This window comes from Eucalyptus grandis, chromosome 3 (genome assembly GCF_016545825.1).
Source record: "Eucalyptus grandis isolate ANBG69807.140 chromosome 3, ASM1654582v1, whole genome shotgun sequence".
In the NCBI taxonomy this organism is placed as follows: Eukaryota; Viridiplantae; Streptophyta; class Magnoliopsida; order Myrtales; family Myrtaceae; genus Eucalyptus; species Eucalyptus grandis.
The window spans coordinates 38022351-38046251 of record NC_052614.1 but is presented as its reverse complement, the minus strand read 5'-3'; the positions used below and the strand labels follow the sequence as shown (position 1 = coordinate 38046251).

Below are 23901 nucleotides of genomic sequence, written 5' to 3'. Positions count from 1 at the left end.
TTGCAAATCGACAAGAAGTGACTCGAACTTAATTAGCCTCAATCAGAATCTATTAATTTGGTGTCGTGTCGTTGAAATTTGTAACCAAGGATAGCAAGCTTTATGATTGCCCACAGCTAGAATTATTTTCTCACAGCTCCTAAAATATCATAAGTTTTTCTTTTCCCTTCTCGGCGGAGAAATCAAACGAAATAAGATATTTTTGGTTTTTTCGTGTTAGAGAAATTTTCGTGCTGGAGACATGACGTACCCGCCTTGGCAAAGAAAAAGAATACGAAAGCGACACGCCCTGATTCTTGAACGATTCGTACCTAGACCCCGAAGACATGAAGACAACAGCAGTTCAGTGCAGCCCGAAAGAACCAAAACCGTGCACGGACCCTGCAACTTTTCTCTTTCTTTCGTTTCCTGCAGCGCATGAATACAGAGAGCAGTGCGCTTTCCACTTGCCTGTACCTCCACACGCCCGGAGCAAGAGAAAGGGCGCTGACCCAGAACAAGAAAAGGAAAAACGAAGGAGGAAAGATCCCAAGAATTCCAAGCCGATACAATCCCGTTTTTGTTACGGGGTTTCTGCTGGAACCCTTTGTTTTGCTTGCTGCAATTTGTGAAGGAGAGAGCCCCCTCGGTCCGTTTCTTGGTCTGCATTTTGCTGTCGCGCCGGGAGTTTCCAGAGTTCCGCGCTGTCTTGAAGAGAGCAGGAGTTAAAAATGGAGTCTTCGCTTGTCCGTTCGTTTGCCTCGCCTTCTGTGCTCTCCACGGGTACGTGTCTTCGGTCCGATTTTGGGTTTCTGCTGATTGTGCTTTGGCTTTTCTCGAGTGCCCCTGTCAGTTTAACTGGGAAGAGTTCACGGCCCTTTTCCTGATCAGGGTCGCTTTTCTGTGTTAGACCACAATCTTGGATTTCGTGTGAAATCAGTGTTTTTTTTTTTCGTGGCGGCTATCTTTCAAGGGTACTCAGTGGGGCTCTTCTTTTAATTTTTGTAGCACTTGGAGAGCTGTTCTTCTGCTGATTTATGAGCTGCTTGAGAGTACTTTGTCTGATTTGTTTCAATGGTCAATGTAGGCAGGAAAAATTGGAGAGGGGACGACTTCACGAAGTTCTGCTTTCCTGGTACGACTCACTGATTTCAGTATCTAATTTGTTGCTTTTCTTCCTCCTCTAAAATTACCTAGTCTACCTCAAATTGGTTATTGTTGTAGGTAAAAAGATGCAAAAGAATTTTGATTTAATCTGCTTGATGTGTCAGTATAGCTTGTAACTTAACTTAATCTTGGTGAACATCTGCGTTGGGTGTTTTAACCCCAGCGTCTGCCAGTAGTTACTTGGTTTAAAAAAAAAAATCTGCTTGATATATCTAGTGCCTGAAAAAGGGGAAAAAACAAGAAAAATCTAATCAATATATTCTTGATACTTTTGAAATAAGGTTAGCATCAGTTTAGGATCTAAAGCAAGCATATTTACACGCCTTTTGGCAATTTAACCATGTTAGAAATTTTCATCTTTCTGAGCATATTGTGTTGTAAATTGCACATGGCGTTAGTTCATGCAAATGGTTCCTGCTTGAATTTTTCAGAACTTCATGTAATTTTCCTTTTTAGTTTTAGACCTTCTTTCCGTAATGTTACTAATGGAATTGCAATTTCTCGTGTAGCACAAGTTTCACAGAGCAGAGAAAGGGACATCCTCAGAGCATACAATACTAGATCTCATGTTACAAATATTAAGGAAAAACTTGCCCTTACCCGGAGAAGGAATAATGAGTGGATTGTGAATGCGGCCTCTGGACAACCACTTGAGTCTGGGCCAGGAGCTTATAATTCCGGTCGTATCTGGGATTCTGTAAAAACGGCTGCTGATGCTTTTTATCGGTTCTCTCGTCCTCACACAGTTATTGGCACAGTTAAGTGCTTGTTTAGTTAAATGGTCAACTATGGCCATTTTGCTCCAATTGGATAAAGCTGTGAATTTTCTGTGATTGACTAACATCACTTGTTTTGATCAGGCATTGAGCATAATATCAGTTTCTCTGCTTGCGGTTCAGAAGTTGTCAGATATTTCTCCCTTATTTTTCACAGGGGTGCTGGAGGTGAAGATTAACTGTCATTATAACTCTGCATAGTTCATTGTCATCCGAGATCTAGTCAACTTACAACCTTGATATCTGCAAATTTTCAGGCCGTTGTTGCTGCCCTCTTCATGAATATTTACATTGTGGGTTTAAACCAGATTTCTGACATTGACATAGACAAGGTGTGTTAACGTGGGCACCTTATTATCATCTTGCATTTCTATGGATTCCGTGAAGTTCATCAATTGGAATAGTATTAGTTGTGGTTTTATTTGTTTATTTTTTTTACCATTGGACAGTTTGAAATAGTTGTACTGAGATTTCCTCAGAGCTACTTTTGTGTCCTGCTGGCTTATATGTCTGTATTACTTACTAGCTGCTGACCCTTACTTCTATTTAGCAATGAACACATGACTTCAATGAGGATAAGTAAAAAATACATTATGGGTCCAGCACTAATTCTATTCCAATTGAAGCACCTAGATGCTCGCTCATCCAGCCATGATCCCATGACTTTGATGAGAAGTCAAAAAGTACATTTTTTCATTTTTATTGGGCACATCCTGTTATAGTCAAATGTACATAGACTGAGCACCTATGATAATTCTCTTGATGCAATTCTTATACTGGACTTCATAGGAGATATATGCTAATGTTTTCATAGCTCACTCGATTGTTATGTCATCATTGTCTCTTGCAGGTCAACAAGCCGTATCTTCCGCTTGCATCAGGAGAGTACACGGTTGGAACTGGCGTCATGATTGTTACATCTTTTTCCATTATGGTATCAGAACTTAACCCTTAGTTTGCTTTACTTCAAAAAATACATACCTTTGCTTCCACAATGTCGTGTACATGAGCAGAAATTTCTGCTTGTACGATGATAAATATCAGCCATTGAATGTTGGGATCAACTAGGTGTACTGTGTACAGTTTTGCCCGGTTCACCTTTTACCTTTCACATATTATCCCTGCTGAAAATGTTATTAAATAATTAAAGTAATTTGCATGAGGTTTCCTTCAAGAGTATTATGGAAGACTACAAGACTACTAGTTTTATTTGTGAGTGATACCAAAGGATAGCAAGCTATTTGCTTCTCAAGTATACTAATTGGAAAGTATGAAAAGATTAGTGCTACTTTGAAGGTATGGTCCTGGAAAATTTGCGATGGCCATCTTGCTTCGAAGTTTCTTGCTATATCTTCTTCCATTACATTGTCTCTGCTTCTTAATGTTTATTTGTTTGAGGAGTTCATTGTTGAAAATCTGTGGTGCATGTCTGAATGGTTAAAGCTAGATAATGTGCTCCTTTGTTCTGTTCAATCACCTAATTATCAGCTTTCCTTTGATTCTAGACTTATGAATATTTCTCTTGACGTTACAATTAACTAATTATGCAATTATCATTCTTTATTGTCAGAGTTTTTGGCTTGGATGGATCGTTGGTTCATGGCCATTGTTTTGGGCTCTATTTATCAGTTTTTTGCTTGGAACGGCTTATTCTATCAATGTGAGTACTTGTGTCACTTTAACTCTTGCGTAGCCCTGGAGGAAGTGTGTTCTTTCTTCATCCCCCTCCTACAGGAGAATTTTTACTTGAACTGGTCTGTAAGTTACTGAACATGTTTTTTTGAGGGAACAGTTCTGTGGAATTGAGACTTATGTGGTTGTTACGTTCCTCTTGGTGGTTAGAAACATCAGCATGCTCTTATATTAGTGTTAATTGATCCTATATGCCATACTTCACAAAAGATTTTGCCAGACATTTATGTTGCTTCAAAGTTCTTTCTGCATTTGTCTCACTTCTAAGAAGCGTTATTATCTTGACTAAGATGCTTCATTTCAAAGAAGCTAGTGCATGAATACCAACTTCCTGGGAAGAATAAAAGTCACAATAATTAGAACTTTGGAGAGGCATTTTCCTTTAAAGATCCTACTTGTATGTGAAGGTTCATAGTGAAACCTATCATCCTTACACGATTTGGCATCATCCTTCCCCAAGTTGGATGCATCATTCTTTACCATTGTCACTACTTGCTACATGTTCTCATCAGGAACCTTGACCAAAACAAAACAGTTTGCTTTAGTAAGATATTACAGCCTTCAAGTCCTTTTTTATGCTCTTGACATCTTCTAAACTTTATTGGGTGATTACATCAATGATTTCATCTCAAAAGCTTCCATGGTCACAATCCTTTTATAGGGCAATTCTCACGGTATACAGTTTATATTTCTGATGTAGCAGATAGACATCACATCATTACTCATCACTCACTTTTCATGATTTATCAGAATGTAAGTAGTTCATGCATTAACAATATAAGCATAAGCAATCATCATGCTTTTGATTGTAGAAATAGGTCATGAATCTACTGGAAGTATAAGTTTCGTAAATGAACCCTCTCTTTTTAAGCACTAGACAAATCGAAAAGAGTTTCCTTGTAGACATATCTGGATCTTTCTTAGACAGACTTATATCTCAAATCTCTCAAAGGTTAGCTTATAAATGCATAAGCTTGGTAAATTTTATTGCAATATCACCAATATTCGCAGCACTCTTATCATATACTTATTAAGCATCTCCACTTGATGTAAAAGGATTAACAGATTAGTTAAGTGAATAGCCTTTAGCTATGAGGACAACCTGCTTCCACTGACATCTCATGTCAGAAAAAAAGGTTGCTGTTATCTTGCATTTATCTCTTGTTTGATGCTAGCTAAAAAAGCTTATCGAATCTAGTACTAATATGGTGTCCAAGATGCAATTGGTGTCCAAGATGCAATTTCCTTCATATCCCGTTTATTAAAATTGTCACTTTTGTTTGTATTAGCCAATTGACAAGTTGTCATTAGTTACAACATAGCTGCATGATTGAATCCATGATCGATTTTTTTACTAAGTTGTGAATTGTAATGTTCCAGTTACCCATGTTGAGATGGAAGAGGTCTGCTGTTGTTGCGGCAATGTGTATTCTGGCTGTCCGGGCAGTGATTGTTCAGATGGCATTTTTTCTGCACATGCAGGTTTCTCTGGATTCTGGACAATCTTGTTAAGATATTCCCATTTGTGGAAGTTTATCATTACTCTGTTCTTTTTTCTTTGGACACTTAGATAACTCATTCAACTGGACTGTGTATGAAGAAACTTAAATTGAGGGCACCAGATAATTTTTTATGCAAAGTTTGGTTTGCACTGACCACCTAGTGGCCCAGAATTGAGAAGGGCCTTTTCCATTTCTATTTTATCCTTTCAAAACTTCAGAAATTGACGAAGAATGAATAACTTTGTGAAGACTTTTTACCTTGCTCTTCTTTGCCATACCTGTTTTTGCACATGATACATTAACTGCTGCAATCATTCTTCTGAGAGATGGCTATCTTTTTATTCTTTTGTTGATATTAGTAGCAGTACTTTCATGGATGTTTGGAAGTGTATCATGAATTCATGTTGTCTGCAGTTGTTGCTGTTTAATTATGGTACAAATTTCAGTTTCAATTCTTATGACCTGTCACACTTTTTGGGTATTGATTCTAATGACATGTTTTATCTTTAGACCCATGTGTTCAAAAGACCACCAGTCTTCTCGAGGCCACTAATATTTGCAACTGCATTTATGAGCTTCTTCTCTGTGGTTATCGCATTATTTAAGGTAACAGAAACATCCTTACCAAACAATTTTGTAAAGACTAGTTGGCTTGACACTTGAAGATTTAGCTTTTGTTTCACCCTTCAGTCTGTGTTTGTGTAGGACATACCTGATATTGATGGAGACAAGATATTTGGTATCCGATCATTCACTGTTCGCTTGGGTCAAGAGCGGGTTGGTAGTTTCTTATACAAAGTGCGACCATTCTGTGGCAGCTCGTTTTCAGGTTATTTCTTTAACTTTGCGTTTCAATCTTGGGCAGGTATTCTGGACTTGCATAACACTGCTTGAAGTGGCTTATGGTGTGGCCATTCTTGTTGGATCCGTCTCTTCGTGTCTATGGAGTAAAGTCCTCACGGTAATATGTTCAGTCTATTCAAACGGTAGATGAAATATGGATGTGTACAATTACCAGGAGAGTTTCAACTTCCAGCTACCTTCTCTTAAATGGCCTCCTAAGTTCATTTCTCATGCTATACTTTTGTTAATGGCCAAGCAGTATTGAAATCTATCAGAAGTCCCACTACTCCTGATCTAATGAAATTTTGGATCTTGAAACTAGCAAAGCTATTGAGGGACCTAGTTCTTGCTTTAATGTTAAGAAGGACCTACTTTGCAATAAATATAAAGTTGACTGCCATGAATTTTGGATCAGGTCCTTGGTCATGCTCTGTTGGGCTCTGTGTTATGGAGTCGCGCCAAGTCCGTTGATCTGAAGAGCAAAGCTGCAATAACATCATTCTACATGTTCATTTGGAAGGTAATCACCGAACCTCATTTGATAGCGCTATGTATCATGAGGTGCAAGGTGTCGTGACAGGTGACTGAGAAGCTCATTTTTGCGCACAGGTGGGGTTACAAGCGACATGCTTGCACCTCCTTGGCCATAGCAATTTCATTTTTCCCATCCATATCCGTATTGTTATCGTCACGATATCTGTTCTGGGTGTTCTCATCCTAAACGAGCTTCACAATTTTTTTTTTTTCTGCTAGTGCTTTTGCTGTACTGGGATTCTCTCGACATTTTCTACTTCCTAACTGCTCCAATCTCTGATGTTCTTGTGGTGGTGCAGCTATTTTATGCCGAGTACTTGCTTATCCCTTTAGTGAGGTGAGTGACTTCTGTGGCGACAACTTTCTAAACGATGTATTCCTCGGACTGCTGCAGGGAAATCGATTGTCTGCCGAATTTTTGGCACGCTATCCACATTTTATGGATGATGTAATAAGACATTTGGAAAGGTTGTTGCAATTGTTTAGAGTTTGCGATGCAGCTTGGCTCTGATACAAGTCCCACTACGTGAATTGTGATTGTTGGCGAATTTGCATGCAGCCATCTCTTCTGCGGTATCGATATCTTCTTCTGTTCGGAAAAGTAGGAATTTGAAAAACGTCACGAGTGGAATCCCTTGCTGGGCATTATATCTTGGTCATTAATTATATCATAGTCACGCGTTGTGGCATCAGAAACCGTCTCTCCTTTTCATTTTTTTTGGGACCTTTCCTTTCCCCTATTTTCGTGTTAATTCCTTGACCAATTGACTAGAGTTTCCTGAACCATCACAAGACATCCGGGGGCACAAGAATCAAGATTTTGCTTTGAACAACAAATGAATTTTAAGGAGGCGTGCATGATAACCATTTTATTTCTATTCTATAATTATTATTTTTGTTCTAAAACTAGATTTAGAATAAAAATTCGTTTTGTAATGCAATTTCATTTTTTTTTAGAACAAATTTTTAATTAATAAAATAGGTGCGGAACAGAAATAAGAAGTATGAATTTTTTAATTCTTTATTTCTGAAATGGAAATGAAAAATAAAAACTCTTTTCATCGCTCTCTATTTGATTAGTTGGCCGCTCATTTGCCACCATTAGATGTTGTTGTATTTTGCTAGTCAGTCATTGGCCATTGACAGCTATCACTCCTCATTCGTTGGTCACCCATTGTTCGCCGTCCATAGCTACTCGTTGCCTACTAGTCGCCATTCGCTATTTGTCGGCCCTCGTTGCTTGTTGTTTGCCATTTTGTTAACCCTCACCAATCGTTGTCAGCCATTGGTTGCCCGCCGTCGTCCGAGAGAGAGAAATTGTGTCATTATAAACGAACTTTTATTTTGAGAATAAAAATTGTGTTATTATCAAGCGTGTATTTTTATTTAAAAACTTATCTAGGATTAAAAATAGAAAATTTTAATATTCGAGAAATTAATTTCTAGCTAAAATGATTATCATTAGCATCCTTAATGATCAAGTTAAAGACATTATAGATGATTTGCCACAATGAGAAAAAGAACTAATATTATATATTCTATTCAAGAAAAGCTAACCGAGTTGATGGAAGGGCTAACAAGTACCACATCAAAGTTTTATTATTAAAGTGCATTTTCGTCATGGGACTTTTGTTATGATCGTGTCTAATGTCAATCGAATATTCTATGGTGTGATTCAGAATCTAAAATTTCAGATCCCTCATCACGACACGCGAACAGTATTTGGTCAGAAACCTTCTTATCAAAATGACATTATCCAGTTTATTCCTTCGTACATGGCTCCGGAAGAAGTTTTCATTCCTTTTGCATGCTCAGGTGTCTTTTCCTTTGGATAGCTGGACATTAAAGTCCACGGGATGCCCGCTAATCTTATCAATCAGAAAAGATGCGAGTCAGAACCTGCAAGGGTGACCTACTAAAGTATGAAATCAATCAAACTTAGTCATAGTCGAATTATGACGCGCGCTTAATCTACGCCAGATAAGTCTGAACCTCCACCGCCCACCAACACACAAGTCAACAACGTCTTTTTATTTTGTCAATAATCAATCAGCAGAAAGAAATTGGCCACTGTTGAAATCTCTGGACAACCATCAACAGGTTCTCGGACAAGGATCCAGAAAATCGCAAAATGTGAACTCGTTGGTCTCGTGGCTGCTCAAATTGCGCTTCAAGCCCCGGTGTGAATGGGTGGACTTTTTTTTTGGTTGAAAAAACTGGAAACTTCATTAACTTAAAACAATTTTGTTAACATCAGAAATTAAACATCCAACATTGATTGCGGAGGAAAAGACAGCCAATTGGAGTGGGAGTTCTTTTTCCGTTGTGCCTTAACCACCTGATCCGCCAGCTCGTTTGCCTCCTTTGGAAAAAGGGTAATTTGCACAAAATCGAGTCGAGCCAAAATTGTCTTGCATTCCTTCAGTCCTAGCCCTCATGTCCCATGAGTCATGTGTTGGATGCAAAACGTGCAATTCCAAGATCTTCATAACCAGAAAAAGAATACACATAATTGAGTAGAAAGATTAACACACTTGTTTTGATTTGAGATCAATCGTTCTTGAAGCGGAAAACCGATGTTCCATGACAAGTCATTCCTCTATTGTCCTATGTATAACTAGCTCAATGAGATGGCCCTTCACCTTTAGGGCTAGGTAAACGCTCTGTTAGGATACTTGTGAGAATTAGAGTTAGAGGAGAGACTTGAGTACTATTTATAAAGACGACACATCACCTTTAGCATTAGGTAAACGCTTTATAAGGATACTTGTGAGAATTAGGGTTAAAGGGAGACTTGAACTATTTATAGAGTCTCCAACTAGGCCTTTCATTATGGGTTAGGTTTAACTTGCCCACACTTGTCAGTTCATATTAGACTAATTAATAAACCTTTTATTTCACATTAAACCAATCCCATAAAAACGGTAAATTACAATGTCAATTAATATAATCTACATTAGGAAAACTCTTACACCGTGCTCCCTATTAAGAAGACATTCAACCAGAGGAGTGCAATCACTTTCCATTTCTTTACTTCCAACACCAAGTACTGTTCGGTCAAGCTCTGTATCCACAAGTCGAAGACATTGAAGAACACCCAGGGCTTCCGCGGCCTGCACAGTCTCAGCAAAGACTGATCTTGCAAACCCACGAATTAGCGCCCCTTCCAATCACGAACTACTGCAGCAATCGAGCATTCCAGTGAATCCTTCAATTTTGCGCAATCTACATTGATTTTGAGGGTGCCCTTCGCCGGTGCCAGCCATGCCTCAGGTGTCCGTGGTTCTCTTTTCCTTTTTTCCTCTCATCCAGGGTGTTCCATCTTACGAAGTTCGCGTGCTCTGTCATTGCGAGGTCGATAATTCTGCTCGGGACGGGTCGTGACGAAGCCTAAGTGGGCGGGCCTTCACCCAAGAAGTGCTCTTGCTCACATCCACTCGAATCGCACTTTTGGGTGTGGTGTGCAAAGGCGGGCCCAGCGCCCCAGACCCATGATCAAGTTTAGAAAAGAAGGAAAGGAAAAGGATGCGATTTCATTCTAATTGACTTAGCAGAGATGCATAAGAACCCTTCCATATGAATGACATCCGAATTGTTTCATAGGAGTCCATCTAGACGCATCAATCAATCCAGACACTCCAAATCCAGAATTTATCTCTTGGGAGAATCTTAAATCACTTTGAAAAGAGCCATAAGAGATTCCGACATCTATAGTTAAATTTTATTAGATTTGAAATTCATTGATCATGATACACAAAGATCCAAATTCCTTTTTCTGTCTCTGAGAAGAGTTTTTATATGAAAAAGATATTTGAATGACTACGGGTAAAATAAGTTATTTTAGAAATAAAGGCTAGCATAATAATCAATTGCTTTGAAAAAGAAAAGGGGAAATGCTTTTCGACGGTTTCTCTTAGATTCTATACTATGGGAGGAAGATTTGGAGGTAAAATGAACGAATCTCTCTTCTATTTAATTTTGTTATCCATTTTGTAACTAAAAAATTTTGCTTACTATTAATAAAAAGTGATGGCATTGTCATATAAACTAGAATATAAATGTGGTCTTTCTTTGAAAAAGTCATCCAGACATAACAGAACTGCTTTTATTCTCTTGTAGGGAAAATTATGTGTTGCTTTCGTTGGTTTTAGCGAGTTGAAATTTACTTTTGGCTGTTGAAAGGACTGCCTAACGCGATAGACAAATACCATTAGCACTTACTCATGTCTAACATTCTTTGTAATCATAATTTTTGAAAATATCAATATCATATGGAGTAGCCAGACGTTACTTTTGCTTGAGAATTATTTAAACAAAATGAATATAACCAGATTTTTTTTTCTTTTTACATAGACTATAAAAAAATGCATGGTACCAACAACCTTGAAGATAAAAATCTCAATTATACATTGAGCAATGAGATCATTGCACACGAACTTTGAAGAGAAATTTCTTTGTCGGAACATCTCTCTCTCTCTCTCTCTCTCTCTCTCTCATCCCACAAAAGTTGAACTAAAGTTCTCAAATCGTGGATAAAAAAGAATGGCTCTGGTAATGCAGCATTTTAAAGCCATAATATTTGTTATATTACCTAATAATGTAAAATAAAAGAAAATAAGTTCGCTTTGTTCATAAAAAAGGAAATTCTCAATTCTCTATTTGGTAATGATCTCATGACAATTAACTCTCTTTATTTGCTAAAATTAAGGAAGTTTTTGCGAAATCTCTCTAGCATGATGCTTTTCATGTGAAATATGAATATAATGATTTAATATCATTAAATGATAAATATAAGAAGATAAAGAATAGTAAAGGTATTGTATTTGGGTGCTTAAAAAGCTCTAGACACCCAAAATGAAGGTATCATATTCTATTCATTGTAGTGTACTATAAACCCAAAATGCTTAATTCATCAAGTTAAAGTGTGTAAAGTTTACATGAGTTATATAACAATTGCTTTTGTATATTGTTTGTGCATTCTTCAGGTAAAATGATGTTTATATTTCAAAGTTATAACATAATTCAAACATGTTGTCAATTACTTAAAAAATAAGGATATATATATATATATATATATATATATATATATATATTTTGTAGATCTATCTGGTGCAAAATATTTCATAAATCACTCTCTTTAATATATTAATATTGTTATTATCTCACGAAATTTCCTTCATATGATTTTTTTTTCCTTAGTGTACTATGGGCCGCCAAATTTATATTTCCAGTCTACACTTGTTTAAAGGTGTGGACGGGTAGCATTAGGTTTTGGAAAAGTTGTCCAAAAATTTTATTATGTGGTGGTTAATTCAGTTATAAACTTCTTAATTAGACCAATTTAATCATAAATATTTTGATAATGTTCCAATATAACCTTCATAACCCATTTTAGTCAGAAATCATTGACGTGGTTGCCAATTGTCCAACATGGCATGACTACGCTTATGTGGACAATTTTTTAGATTTAATTAATTAATTAATTAATTAATTATTTATTTTCTTTTTTTGTTCCATTGTTCATCTTCTTAGAAGAGCTGATGGGGCACCCCAAAAGAAAAGAAAATAAAATAAAAAAGAATATAGTGTATAAAAGACTAGATTTTTTAAAAACTATAGAAATAATCTATGTCAATGTTGGCATTGCCATGTAGAGGATGAACAATAGTTATATCAACAATTTTCGGCTAAAATTGACCATAATGACTACATTAGAAAATCGTTAAAAAATTTAAAATTAAATTAGTTAAATTTAAAATTATTTAAAACTGAATAAACCGCCATATAGTATGATTAAAACTTTTTGGATAAACACCCGCCGGGTTTCATGTGGATGTTCAAGTGTAATTCACTTGAAAGGAAATGCACGACCATGGTGGTGGGCGGTTCACAGATGGAAAGCCAGCAAATTCGTGGAAGCTTTTGAGCAGTTATTGCAGTCATCGTATGGCCGGTTTGCTTGCTTCATTTGACTTCGATCTTATCTTGATCAAGAATCAAGAAGCAAATGGAATAGTCGCAAAAGTTATGTGTGAAGGAAAGAGAAGAGGCAAAGTTGCATTTGTCTTTCATCAGGTAGATTTGACCACGGAAGTGCATCCTGCCGCGGTGGGAAGAGGCAATTCTCGATTGGAGAAAAATACAATGGAAGAACATCGAAACTTGATGCGACTCAGAATAGACACGTGTCATTTTTATCTATTTTTCACTGCACATGATCAAATTCCAATTCTGGCCAACATAAATAATTCTCTCCCTCTCACTCTCTTCCCCCACCGTCGGCCTTGTCAAGCCCATACTGCTCGTGCCTCTCGCCGCATCGTCTCCACCACCCATCCCATTGATTTCTACCTCATAACGGCATGGGTTTTGCTAAAATGTGAAATCATTTTTCTTTGTTCCATGTTATCTTCTTGTCTAGAATATTTTCCTATACTAAAAATAATTAGAGTAATTCTATTGATTATATGTGTCTTTTGAGATTGTGCGATATCTCCTTTGATTGTGCATATCTTAATTGATATGTATAATCCTTGATAGTGTCTCATAAGGCTTATAAATAGGCAAATATATTTTATTATATATCAAATTATATAAAAATTTCTCAATTCTCTCTTCCGTATTCTTATTTCTAACTCTTCTTTTCAACTATATAAGAGATAGACATGAAGATCCGTTGGGTCTTCTTATAGAGTGATGCTATGCTTACCAAATTATACTAAATATTAAATGATATGGCAAAATCTTGTGGCGTGAGTTTTAAATTTTTAAATTTTATCAATTGAGTCAATCTAGTTAATTTTAGTCAGAAATCATAAATGTAGATGATGGCCACTTATGAGGCATGATCAGCATATCAACAATTCTAATAATAGTTTAATATTTTTATTGAATTTTTTATTAAAATTTTTTTTTTTTTTCTTTTCTTCTCTTTTCTCTTCTTTACTTTTTTTCCCCTTTTTCTCTTCTTTTCTTTTTATGTTTTTCCCTTTGTTGGCCATCAACAACCTTAGGTGAGGGTAACCCTTTGATAGATCGAGTGAGGGTTTGCCCTTTCCAACCCAGGCTCGGGTATCCAAGGCCAGTGAACTTTGCCGGCCATTGACAAGGCTCAATGATTGCCAGCAAAGGGAAAAAGGGGGAAAAAAAGAAGAGAAAAGAAAAAAGGAAAAAGAAAAAAAGAAGAAAATAAATAAAGGAAAAATAAAAAAATTAATACAAATTAATAAAAATTAAAAAACAATTAAAATTATTAAAATTTGTCAATGTTAGTATCAATTGTGTCACATAAGGCGGTTGATGTTTATATTAGTGATTTTAAATTAAAATTGATAAGATGAATTCAATTCGTAAAAAGTGAAAAAATATATGACTTAATCAATAAAATTGAAAGGTTTAGGACTATATTGATAAAATTGCAATATGTTTAGAACCTTTTAGACAATTTTAATTCTTCATTTATATATCATTATTACAGTTGATAAAAAGAATAAATATTGAAACGAGAAAATATAGCCCATATCAAGTAAGACGGATCAAAGAAAATAACGTTTTCTTTAAATGTGGTGGTGTGCTATATAAGATGGCCGGCGATTATTAGATTGTCAAGTGAGTGATTTTTGGCGAAAATTAACTGGAAGGATTATATTATAATTTTGTGTAAAGATTTAGGAGTAAATTAGTAAAATTGAAAAGTTTAGAATAATTAGCATCCATATAATAGGTTTAGGATTAAATGATCAATTTTCCCATCATTGAAGTGTAATAGGTTACTAATCTGAATTTCGACGGAGAGATATGCCAAGAAAATGAAGGGAAGAGTGTTTTAGTTTAAAAGAGATGCAAGTCTACAGTCAAAATAATAATGTAAGCTTGTCTAATCGAGTTGCTGAATTAAAAATTTTGTTTTTCAGTGTATTTTCAAAGAAATGTGTCACTGTAGAAAAGGAAATGTTGTTTTCTTTTAATTAGTGTTGCCTAATAAGAGTTTGTTTTCTTTTTCATTTTTTTATTTTATTTTCCTCTATGACTATCCACATGCCATATGACATGGCAGACTCGCCTTTAGAAAAAGAAAAAAAAAGACACGACAGACATTATAGACTTTCTTTGGTAAAATTTATGTACAAAATAGAATTTACTCGATCATTTATTTTTCTACAAACCCAAGCATTATTTTGTCTCTCCTTACTAATAATGGACCAAAAATTACCACTATGTTGTTAAATATCCAAGCTCATAATAATATTTTGAGGGTTTTTAATGTGAAATTGGAACTAACGTAGTGGCATTGATGCACTACCTGGAACTTCTCCACATAATTTGTAAAATGCCATTCATTTTCCAAATCGATTGTTTTACTCTTGGCTACGTTTAGTTATCTAGATTTTTAACTAGGATAGTATTGAACAGAATATGATATGAAATCTGAGAATTTTGTTTATTCTATTTATTGTTTGATAATTACAGTAATAGAATCGAATATATTCATATTATATTATATACATTGTTTTATATAAACAACATATCCATATAAACGAACAAATTTTTTTAGAAATGGAGATGATAGAAACCTCTCTTGACACTCTTGTTACTTTATTTTTATTTTCTTTATTTTATTTTATTTTCCTCTTTTTTAGTTATTTTTTTTATTTTTATCTTCCCCTTCCATCATTCACTAATTAAATTTATTTTATTATATAGTAAATTACACGAATATACCTAAAATATCCAAAATATGTAATATTTATATTTATATATTGAATTTATATTATAAGATAAAATTAAATTGGAATATATAAATAAAAATAAGATTAAATTTTAAAAAAAATTGTTATTTTTAACTTCTTATGTTAGAATTCAAATATTATTTATATTGAAATGTAATTTTAATTTTGTTAATTTAAGAAGTTTGTTATTTGAGAAAATAACTTTTCTATTATAGATATTAAAAATTCTATCCATTTTTATTTCACCTCATTTATGAGATAATTTTATTCTGCCCTTAAATCCAACTTAATCCTGTTTTAAGCAGGCACCAAACACAGGATAAGGTAAAATTTTATACTATCTTAAATTTTATCCCGACTGCCAAATATAGCCTAAATGTCAAGAAAAGAGGGAAAAAAAGTTTGATGGTTCTCTAAACTCTCCTTCCATTTAATTATGCCTTTCACAGTTAAATTAGAATATTGAACCGGTTCTCTTTAAGTATTAATTAACGGAAATTAGACTGTGCGCTGTCAACATGAAGAAAACCTGCACAAGTAGTCTCATCCACCCTTTTGATTTGAGAGTTGGTGAGGAAATAAATGGTTAAAACTCTCGAAACAAGTATTAATAACACCACTTTTGTAGAATATTTTTACGAGATCAGTATATGCAAGAAATACTGGCCATGTAATGAATAATTTGAAAAATATTTTTTTAAAATGATCATTTGTATCACTTGGCAATAATTAGTTAATGAAAAGTATTTTCATTATTGACAATAATTTATGTCTAATTGTTTTCGTAAACAATGAAAATAATTTTGTTTGTTCATTTTTATAAGCAAAACGAGCAATCATTTTTAAGAAAATCTTTTCAAATTATTCATTTTTTGTGAAACAAATAAAGCTTTAAGTCCAAATTTGTTTAGGCTAAACTCTCGTGTCTCCTTTTTTAATGAATTCTACTCTTGGAAGAAATTATCAAAGTCTTGTTTTAGCATCACTTGGATCAAAAGTCCAAATCTCTTTATGGTGAAGAAATTGGATCAAGAAGGTGGTATTTGGACAGTCTGATCATTAGCAAAGTTCTTATCGAATTAAATATTTTATAATGTAAATACTTTTATAGAATGTACACATATTATTTTATTTTATTGTCCTCTTATGAAACTTAAGCTCGGGCTTGGTTGCTTAGGGTGCGGGCCTAGCCTTGGGGGTACAAGGGCCTGGGCCCCGCCACAGGGGGACCCAGGTTCGGCGTGGCACGGCTGCCGGGTATATATCACTTGCATCAAAAGTCCAATATCTGTTGATGGTGAATTCGTTTGTCTCCTTTTTTAATGAGTTCTATGCTGGGAAGAAATTACCAAAGTCCGGTATTAGTTGCACAATTCAAACGTAAGACCCTATTCTGACGCACCCGCACTACCCGAAGAAGGTCGCATTTGGACAGTCTGCCCCTTATCCAACTCAAAAGCGAAATTGGGGTGCGCACGTTGACAAAATGGATCGATTGCGTCAGCAAAGAAAATATAATTTATGTACTTTGGATTACGCCTTCCTCTATGTGCTGAATGATTTTTTTTTTATTTTTATATTGACAATAATTTCACAAAATTATGCACGGAGAAGTCTCCAATATGAATGTTTCTAAGCTCCTCATTTACCTTCCTAACTATGTATTTTCATGCTTCGGTCTTCACCATAATCCAGTTTACTATGAGATTCCTTGGATGATCCTATGAGTTTCATATCAACAATCAATCGAACCTAAATTCGAATTAAGAAGAAGAGGAACCGGTGAATAGTGAGGGATTCTGGCGACTGGAGCCTTTGTCATTGGCCGTGAGAGACACGACTAATAGGGATCATCTCCAGAGAGGCTTAAGCGACGGCGGAGCTATTCCAGCGTGATGGTTAAATTGCCGGAATGGTATGGTGGCCGGCGGAGCAAGTGTGCGCCAAAAGAAAGAGAGGGAAAAGAGAGAGAGTTTAAGAGCGTTTTTTTTTGCTTGAATATTTCAGAGCAAAACACGAGTGTATATCCATGAATTATAGCCACGTTGAAGTTTAAGAGGAAAAATTTTCGAGAGATATTTGAATTGCCTCTAAATCCTAGCCATCAAATATAGGTTTTTAATCCTAGGATCCAAATTTAATTTTTATGGCTATGGAAAGCCACATTGGTTGACTTTGAGTGTTTTGGATAGGTGATTGGCCATTTGGGTGGCTTGGATCTAACCATGGTTAGATGGACATGAAGTGTTAGAATGATCAAATATTCAGCTCACGATTTAAATGTCTACGATAGTCAAAGCAATCCCATTAAATTTCCCAAAAGAAAATAGATTTTTTTCGCTTACAAGTTTAATTTCTTTTCCCCTCATTTATCAATGTCGTGTGATGTAGTAATTGGATATAAATATTATACGCACTAAGACGCTCATGAGTCGTGTAAGAAAAGAATGACTATTGCATTGGAAATTTGGAACTTATGGACGGTGCGGAGGATCTTCGCCTCTGCTGACATAATTGGGAGTGGACCAATCGAATGCCAAACATTTCCGACCAATGATCGCGTCCTAGTTTAATCTCATTTTGGAAAAGTAGGTGAATATATGGTAAAGGACATTATAGCTCATGCATAGAATTGGTAAGCATTTGACGGACTTCCAACCTTGACCTAGAGATTTTTTTTTTTTTTTTTTTTTGGTCGGAAAAGCAACTAATATTAGTTAGAAAGAGTGAATATTACACTTAGCCGCCAGAGCATCGGCATACAAGATATCTAACAAAGTAGAAGGAGGCGAGGAGGCCCAGTTAGAGGGAAGAGAACCGGACTTATGAGCCTTTGCAGCCCAATCCGCCCCAAAATTCGCCCCTCTTTCACAAAACCTAATTCCCAAATTGGAGAACTCACGAAGAAGAGCCGCAGCTTCAGCAAATAGAGATCGAACCTCCCATGGCGGATCCAGTAGGTGCATCACCGAATCAACGAGGATTTTGGAGTCTGATCCAATCACGAGTCGATCAGAGGCTCGCTTCTTCTCCATCAAGTAGCGAAGAGTTATCGACAGTGCATGGAATTCGGCTTGCAAAGCCGACGAAGCTGGAAAACTTCGGGTAAGTCCATTGATGAAACTCCCATGATGATCCCGCAAGATGCAGGCCATAGTCCCTTCAGAACCTCCCAGTTGAAATGCCCCATCTATGTTAACTTTCAGGGCTCCAGGTTCTGGGGGTCGCCAGAGTTCTGCTGGACTGATATGAGATTGATTCGTGGTGCCGGTTGCGATAGAGGACGACGGCGCTGCCTGAGCAGTTGCAAGAGACTGATCTACCACCCTACGTGGATCAAGAAGGTGGTGCCGGAAGATGAAATTATTTATGGCTTTCCATATGTTCCACAAGATTGCAACGATCACTCCGAAATCAGGTAAGTTCTGATTATTTGACAGCAAATTTCCAAGCCAATCTCGAAGATGAGTTATGTGTATTGTAGGGATCGAGATATTGATTTGGGGATGAGACTAGATATTTGTTGTCCATTGGCAGTATAAAAAAATATGTGCTGTTGTTTCTGGTGTACTTGTAGAACAGAGAGGGCATATATTGTCCGGAATGATGTGTTGATGAAATAGATTAAGCTTGGTCGGTAGAGCGTCATGGCTGATAGACCATAGAAATAGGCGAATCTTTGGAGGAATTTGCAACTTCCATATTCGTTTCCATAGCAGCTCCCGAGCATGGGTTGAAACAGTGGCTACATTGGGAGAAATGCCACTTAGGGCTGTTTGGCTCTGTCTGATGGATTGGTACCCCTTCTTAACACTATATGTTCCATCAGTAGATACAGACCAGACAAGTTGATTGGAAATATAGTTAGGTTTGACTGGTATGGTCAGAATTTCTGCGACAATGGAATCATAAAAAAATCTGCATAATAGAGAATCATTCCATGTATTGTGACTGAAATTCATGTAATCTGCTAACAACAGAGGTTCATCTCTTTGAACTGGACCACCTAATATTCCTCTTGGTAACCAAGGATCAGTCCTCGGATTGATCGTGCGGCCATCTCCTACTGCCCATCTAAGATTGGGTAGAATAACATCTCTTCCGCCTAACAGGCTTTGCCAACCCCAGGACGGTCTACAACCTTTCTCAGCTTGTGTAAATGCACATGATGGAAAATAGAGACCTTTAAATAGCTTACTCCACAGGGATGAAGGTCCCTGAATTAAACGCCATGCCTGCTTTCCAAGTAAGGCTCTATTAAAAGCCAAAAGGTCCCTGAAGCCAAGGCCCCCATGTATTTTACTTTGTTTAAGCGCTTCCCAAGTCGTCCAGTGAATACCAGGTTTAGTGCTATTATTTTGCCACTAGAAGCGTGCAATTTTCCTTTCCACAGATTTACAAATAGAAGTAGGGATTTTAAATATAGCCATAGCATACTAAGGAATTGCTTGGACAACAGCCTTGATCAGAACTTCCTTACCGCCCTTGGAGATAAGCTTTTCTTTCCAACCATTTAGCTTAGAATCAACTCTGGCCAAAATCCAGGCAAACATCTCTTTTTTTGATCTACCCCAATCTGAGGGTATGCCCAGGTATTTGTCTGTTCTAATCATCAAGGGAACTCTAAGTTCATTGACCAAATTTTCCTGTAGGCTCATGGGGCAATCTCTGCTAAAAAAGACTCCAGATTTGTTTCCATTTACTTCCTATCCAGTGGCCAGACAATATTGACTGATAATATTGGATAGATTTTGACATTCCATCAACTTGGCATCTAAGAAAAATATAGCATCATCCGCAAAAAATAAGTGAGAAAGTGTAGGGCAAAACCTGTTAAACTGAATTCCTTTAAGATGCTCCATATTAAGTGCCTGATGAATAAGAGTGGACAGTGCATTCGCCAGACCTAGAGATTGATATGCGTACACTTGACAAGTTGAGATATTATACTTATCAATTTACTATAAGAAAAAAAAGTTGACAAAATGAGATACACTTCATGGCTAATTTGCCTTTTTTAGTAATGGGAACTCAGAAAATATATCAGTTTGTGCACACAATTATGACCGGCTGATGGGTTAGGGGATAAGTGTTTAAAAAGTTATAAACTTATTGTGTGGTGGCCAATTTAGTCCTAAACTTTTCAATTTTGCCAATTTAGTCCTAAACCTTTTAATAATTTGCCAATGCAGCCATTCCAATTAATTTTTGTCGAAAATCGCTAATGTGACGGGGTAGTGCCATATAGGACAGTTAGCATCTATGTCAGCAATTTCCGACTAAAATTGATCAAAATAACTATATTGACAAATCATTAAAAGGTTAAGGATTAAATTGAAAAATTGAGTTTTTTTTTAAGACTAAAGTGGTTGCCACAATAGATTTAAGATATTTTGACAATTATTCAATGGGATTAAATTTCAGTCATTAAAATATAAGGTTATTGGCAGTGGGAACACAAATTTCTACATGGTATTAGGATCGATCATTTATATAAGATTTTTCAGACTAATCCTTTGTTTATTGTAATTTGATCCTTCATACAAATCTCAACTGTGTAAAATACTCCAGAGACGGAGTACTAAACTATTTAAAAATTAAAGTAAACTTTAACTGACTGGCTTATTTTTTTAGAATGATCAATCTTACAAGAACCACAAGGACTTCACAAATGAGAGTTAATTCATATGATCGAAACTCTAACATCTCTTTTTATAGACCTGGGGAATTTTGGTTAAATTTGCGAAATTTGGAGAAAGTGGAGATTAAGAGCAAAACATCTGGGACAAAAATGCCTTTGGCATTGATGCCAAAAGTGACACATGAGGGGCAGTGGTTCTGGACATGAATTGAGACTAAGTTATCCACTTCAGAGGTCCACTTAAAACAAGCTCCATTTTAGGGATTTCTTTTGAAAAAAAAAAATCTACCTTGTCTCCCTGGGCTTTTTGAAAATTTTCCCTTTTTTTTAATCGATCAAATTCACATTCTACAAGCAGATTCTAGTCTTGTTTGCAACGACAACAATGAGTGTCACAAAAAGGCAATGAAATGAAAAAGGGAAAAAATAAAATAAAAATGAAATCACGATTCCTAGTAGTGAGAGCAATGATGAGACGGTTGCTTATTCTGGAGAGACGGAGGCTCGCCTTAAGGAGAGAGAAGTTGGACTACGGTCTAGGGGACAAAGGATTCGATAGATTGGACAACATCGGGCTATTTCTCGGCACTGGCTGCGACTGCAATTGAGACTGCAAGTGAGGGATGGAGGGATTGGAGAAGAAATCATATTTAGAGCAGATTCTAGGGCTTATTCTGGCAGTGCCGCCATTGTTGAGTCATGAAAGCTTGGCAGAGAATGTTTTGGCAGCGGTGGTGTCGTCATCTCTTTCACAAAAAATGATGAAATATCCTTTCAAAATGTGAATGAATGGATATCAATAGATAAAGGTCACAAATGGTCCTTTGTTTATTTTTGATAAAACAAAGAGATGACAAGAAACCCCTCAGCCGGAAGGGTAGAGGTTCCAAACTTTTCACCCCCATTGCACAACTTACCTACGATGCCGTGGAAGGTGAGTCCCTGCAGTGCCACCTCGGGTTTACGTCGCCGGCTGCCGGCTGTACGGTGGTTCCTAGGTAAAAGAGATGACAAGAAATCTAATGGTATTGAGAACATAAGCAATTGTAGCCAACCATGTAAATTGCAGGAAAGTAAAGACTAAAGACAGATTTGTGAGAATGTTGATTTTTTTTATAAATAAATTGAGCTATTTCTTTTCAATTATCGATGATTAGAACTTTTGAATTCAAATAAAAAAATAACTTCCTAATCCTATTGGGGTTACACAAAGTGACACTATCCACAATCTCTTATTTTCTAGTAAGACTAATAAAAAGAAGATACATATCCGAAAATATCGTTATTCGATAGCTATATGCTAGTGTCTATGACTTTATTCCTATTGAAAGCTCTCGTTGGTAAATAATGTTTGTTGTCGATGATTTTATTGGAGAGTTGTCAATTCTCTTCAAGTTGTCGATTGTTTTGACAAAACTATTTTTACCGACTCCATATTTTTGCTTGTTGATAATAACAAAAGGTTGGTCAATTTTTTGGTGTCAACATATTCCTCCTTTTAAAAAAATTGAATAATCGATGATCATTCGATTCTTTTAAATTGGATAATCAAGAGTCATTATATGCCCTCTTGTCATCGGCAAATTTGACTCTACCTTACTGAATTGCTTCTTGAATTGTTTTCTTGAAAACAATACAACTAATAATGCTATGGCTCTATAAATATTGTTGCAATATTTTTTGTTATTGACATTTTTTTTTTTAATTTAGCAAATCTTCCTTATGTTGGAGAAACATCCCTAGGAATTTTGATAATTTTCAAACTATCCCTAATATGCTATCTGCTATGATAAAATGTAAATGTTTGTGATAATTATTGAGGAGTGTGTGATATTCATGATGTGATTCATTAGAAGAAGATTGCAAGATGTCCTTGCATGGCTTGTTTGTAAACAATATCAACCAACCATGAAAATTGGCTAGTGATGATTTTGATGTCACTTATGAGAAAATAGAATCACTCATGATGGTGGGATAATAAACATTTGAGGATGTTTGTTGGCATATCAATTATAGTCGTTGGTCACCAGAAGAGCACGGTAGAAGAATTGGAAATTGTCAGAAAAATAAAAACAACTATTGTTAGAAGTGTCAATGATGTCACAACTTCAGGAAAGCATGCTGATGCTCATGAGAAGGGACTGCTTGAATGGTCTATCTTCAGAACAGCAGCTAGAAGAATCCTACTTGCCCATTCAAACAATCTCCAACGGAAAGATTGAAGATCTCTATATAAAAGGAGTTCGTTGAAGCTGAAAGTAGTAGCAATTACATGTTGGTGTCAATAATCTAAGTAGCACTGATACACAACACGACATGACACGATACACCATCATATTACTTTTCAAAGAATAGAGAATTCCGACATGTTGGGACACGTAGTATATTAAATCTATATTTTTATAATTTTTATGGTATTTTAATAAAATTAGTTTGATTTAAATTCACAAATAAATAAGTAATAAAAAGAGCCTAGAATAAATTTATACTAAAAAAAATTAATCTATCATTTGTTAATATCATTTATTGTTTCAATTAGACAAATTCAACTTCATTCCAATAATCCATAAAACTTGAAGGAAAAAACGAGTAATTTACATTTTAGACTTGAGTGCCAAAGTGTATTAGAAGAGAGGAGAAAAAAATGAACTTGGAGGATTAATTGTGTGTTATGGGAAGTGAGAGCTAGAAAAGAAGAGAAGACTATTTTTTTTTTTCTCTTTTAGTCCTTTATTATTATTTTTAATTATTTTACATATTTACATTTTTTTGTCAGATATATATGTACATTTTGATTCCTCATTTATTGAAATCTTTTAAAATTAACTCATATATAGTGGAATTACGTGTTGGAATTCTGAACTTGAATGTTGGAATGTCGGATTTGTATGTTAAAGAGTGTTGGGAGAATTGACCAAGTGTTGGATTTTCTACATGTGTTGACAGAGTATCAAAGAGTATTGGAAAGTGTCGAACATGTGTCGGATACTCCGACATGGCACGAAAACTTTTGAAGAGTGTCAATACTTCCTAGTCAA

At 35.8% G+C, this 23901-nt stretch overlaps 2 protein-coding genes across 2 annotated transcripts; one reads left to right on the top strand and one right to left on the bottom strand.

The window, feature by feature from the left end:
- The first annotated feature begins 332 nt into the window (after positions 1-332).
- Positions 333-7070, top strand: LOC104437423 (homogentisate phytyltransferase 1, chloroplastic). The gene is made up of 13 exons (XM_010050360.3): positions 333-762; positions 1067-1114; positions 1656-1903; positions 2007-2090; positions 2180-2254; positions 2773-2856; positions 3493-3582; positions 4995-5096; positions 5627-5722; positions 5822-5893; positions 5982-6077; positions 6375-6479; positions 6793-7070. The coding sequence occupies exons 1-13, from the start codon at positions 711-713 to the stop codon at positions 6832-6834; spliced, it is 1194 nt and encodes a 397-aa protein (XP_010048662.1). The 5' UTR covers positions 333-710; the 3' UTR covers positions 6835-7070.
- Positions 7071-17939: 10869 nt separating this feature from the next.
- Positions 17940-18871, bottom strand: LOC120291837. Its single transcript, XM_039309588.1, has 2 exons — positions 18794-18871; positions 17940-18647 (listed from the first exon to the last, which is right to left on the bottom strand). The coding sequence occupies exons 1-2, from the start codon at positions 18869-18871 to the stop codon at positions 17940-17942; spliced, it is 786 nt and encodes a 261-aa protein (XP_039165522.1).
- Positions 18872-23901: the final 5030 nt, after the last annotated feature.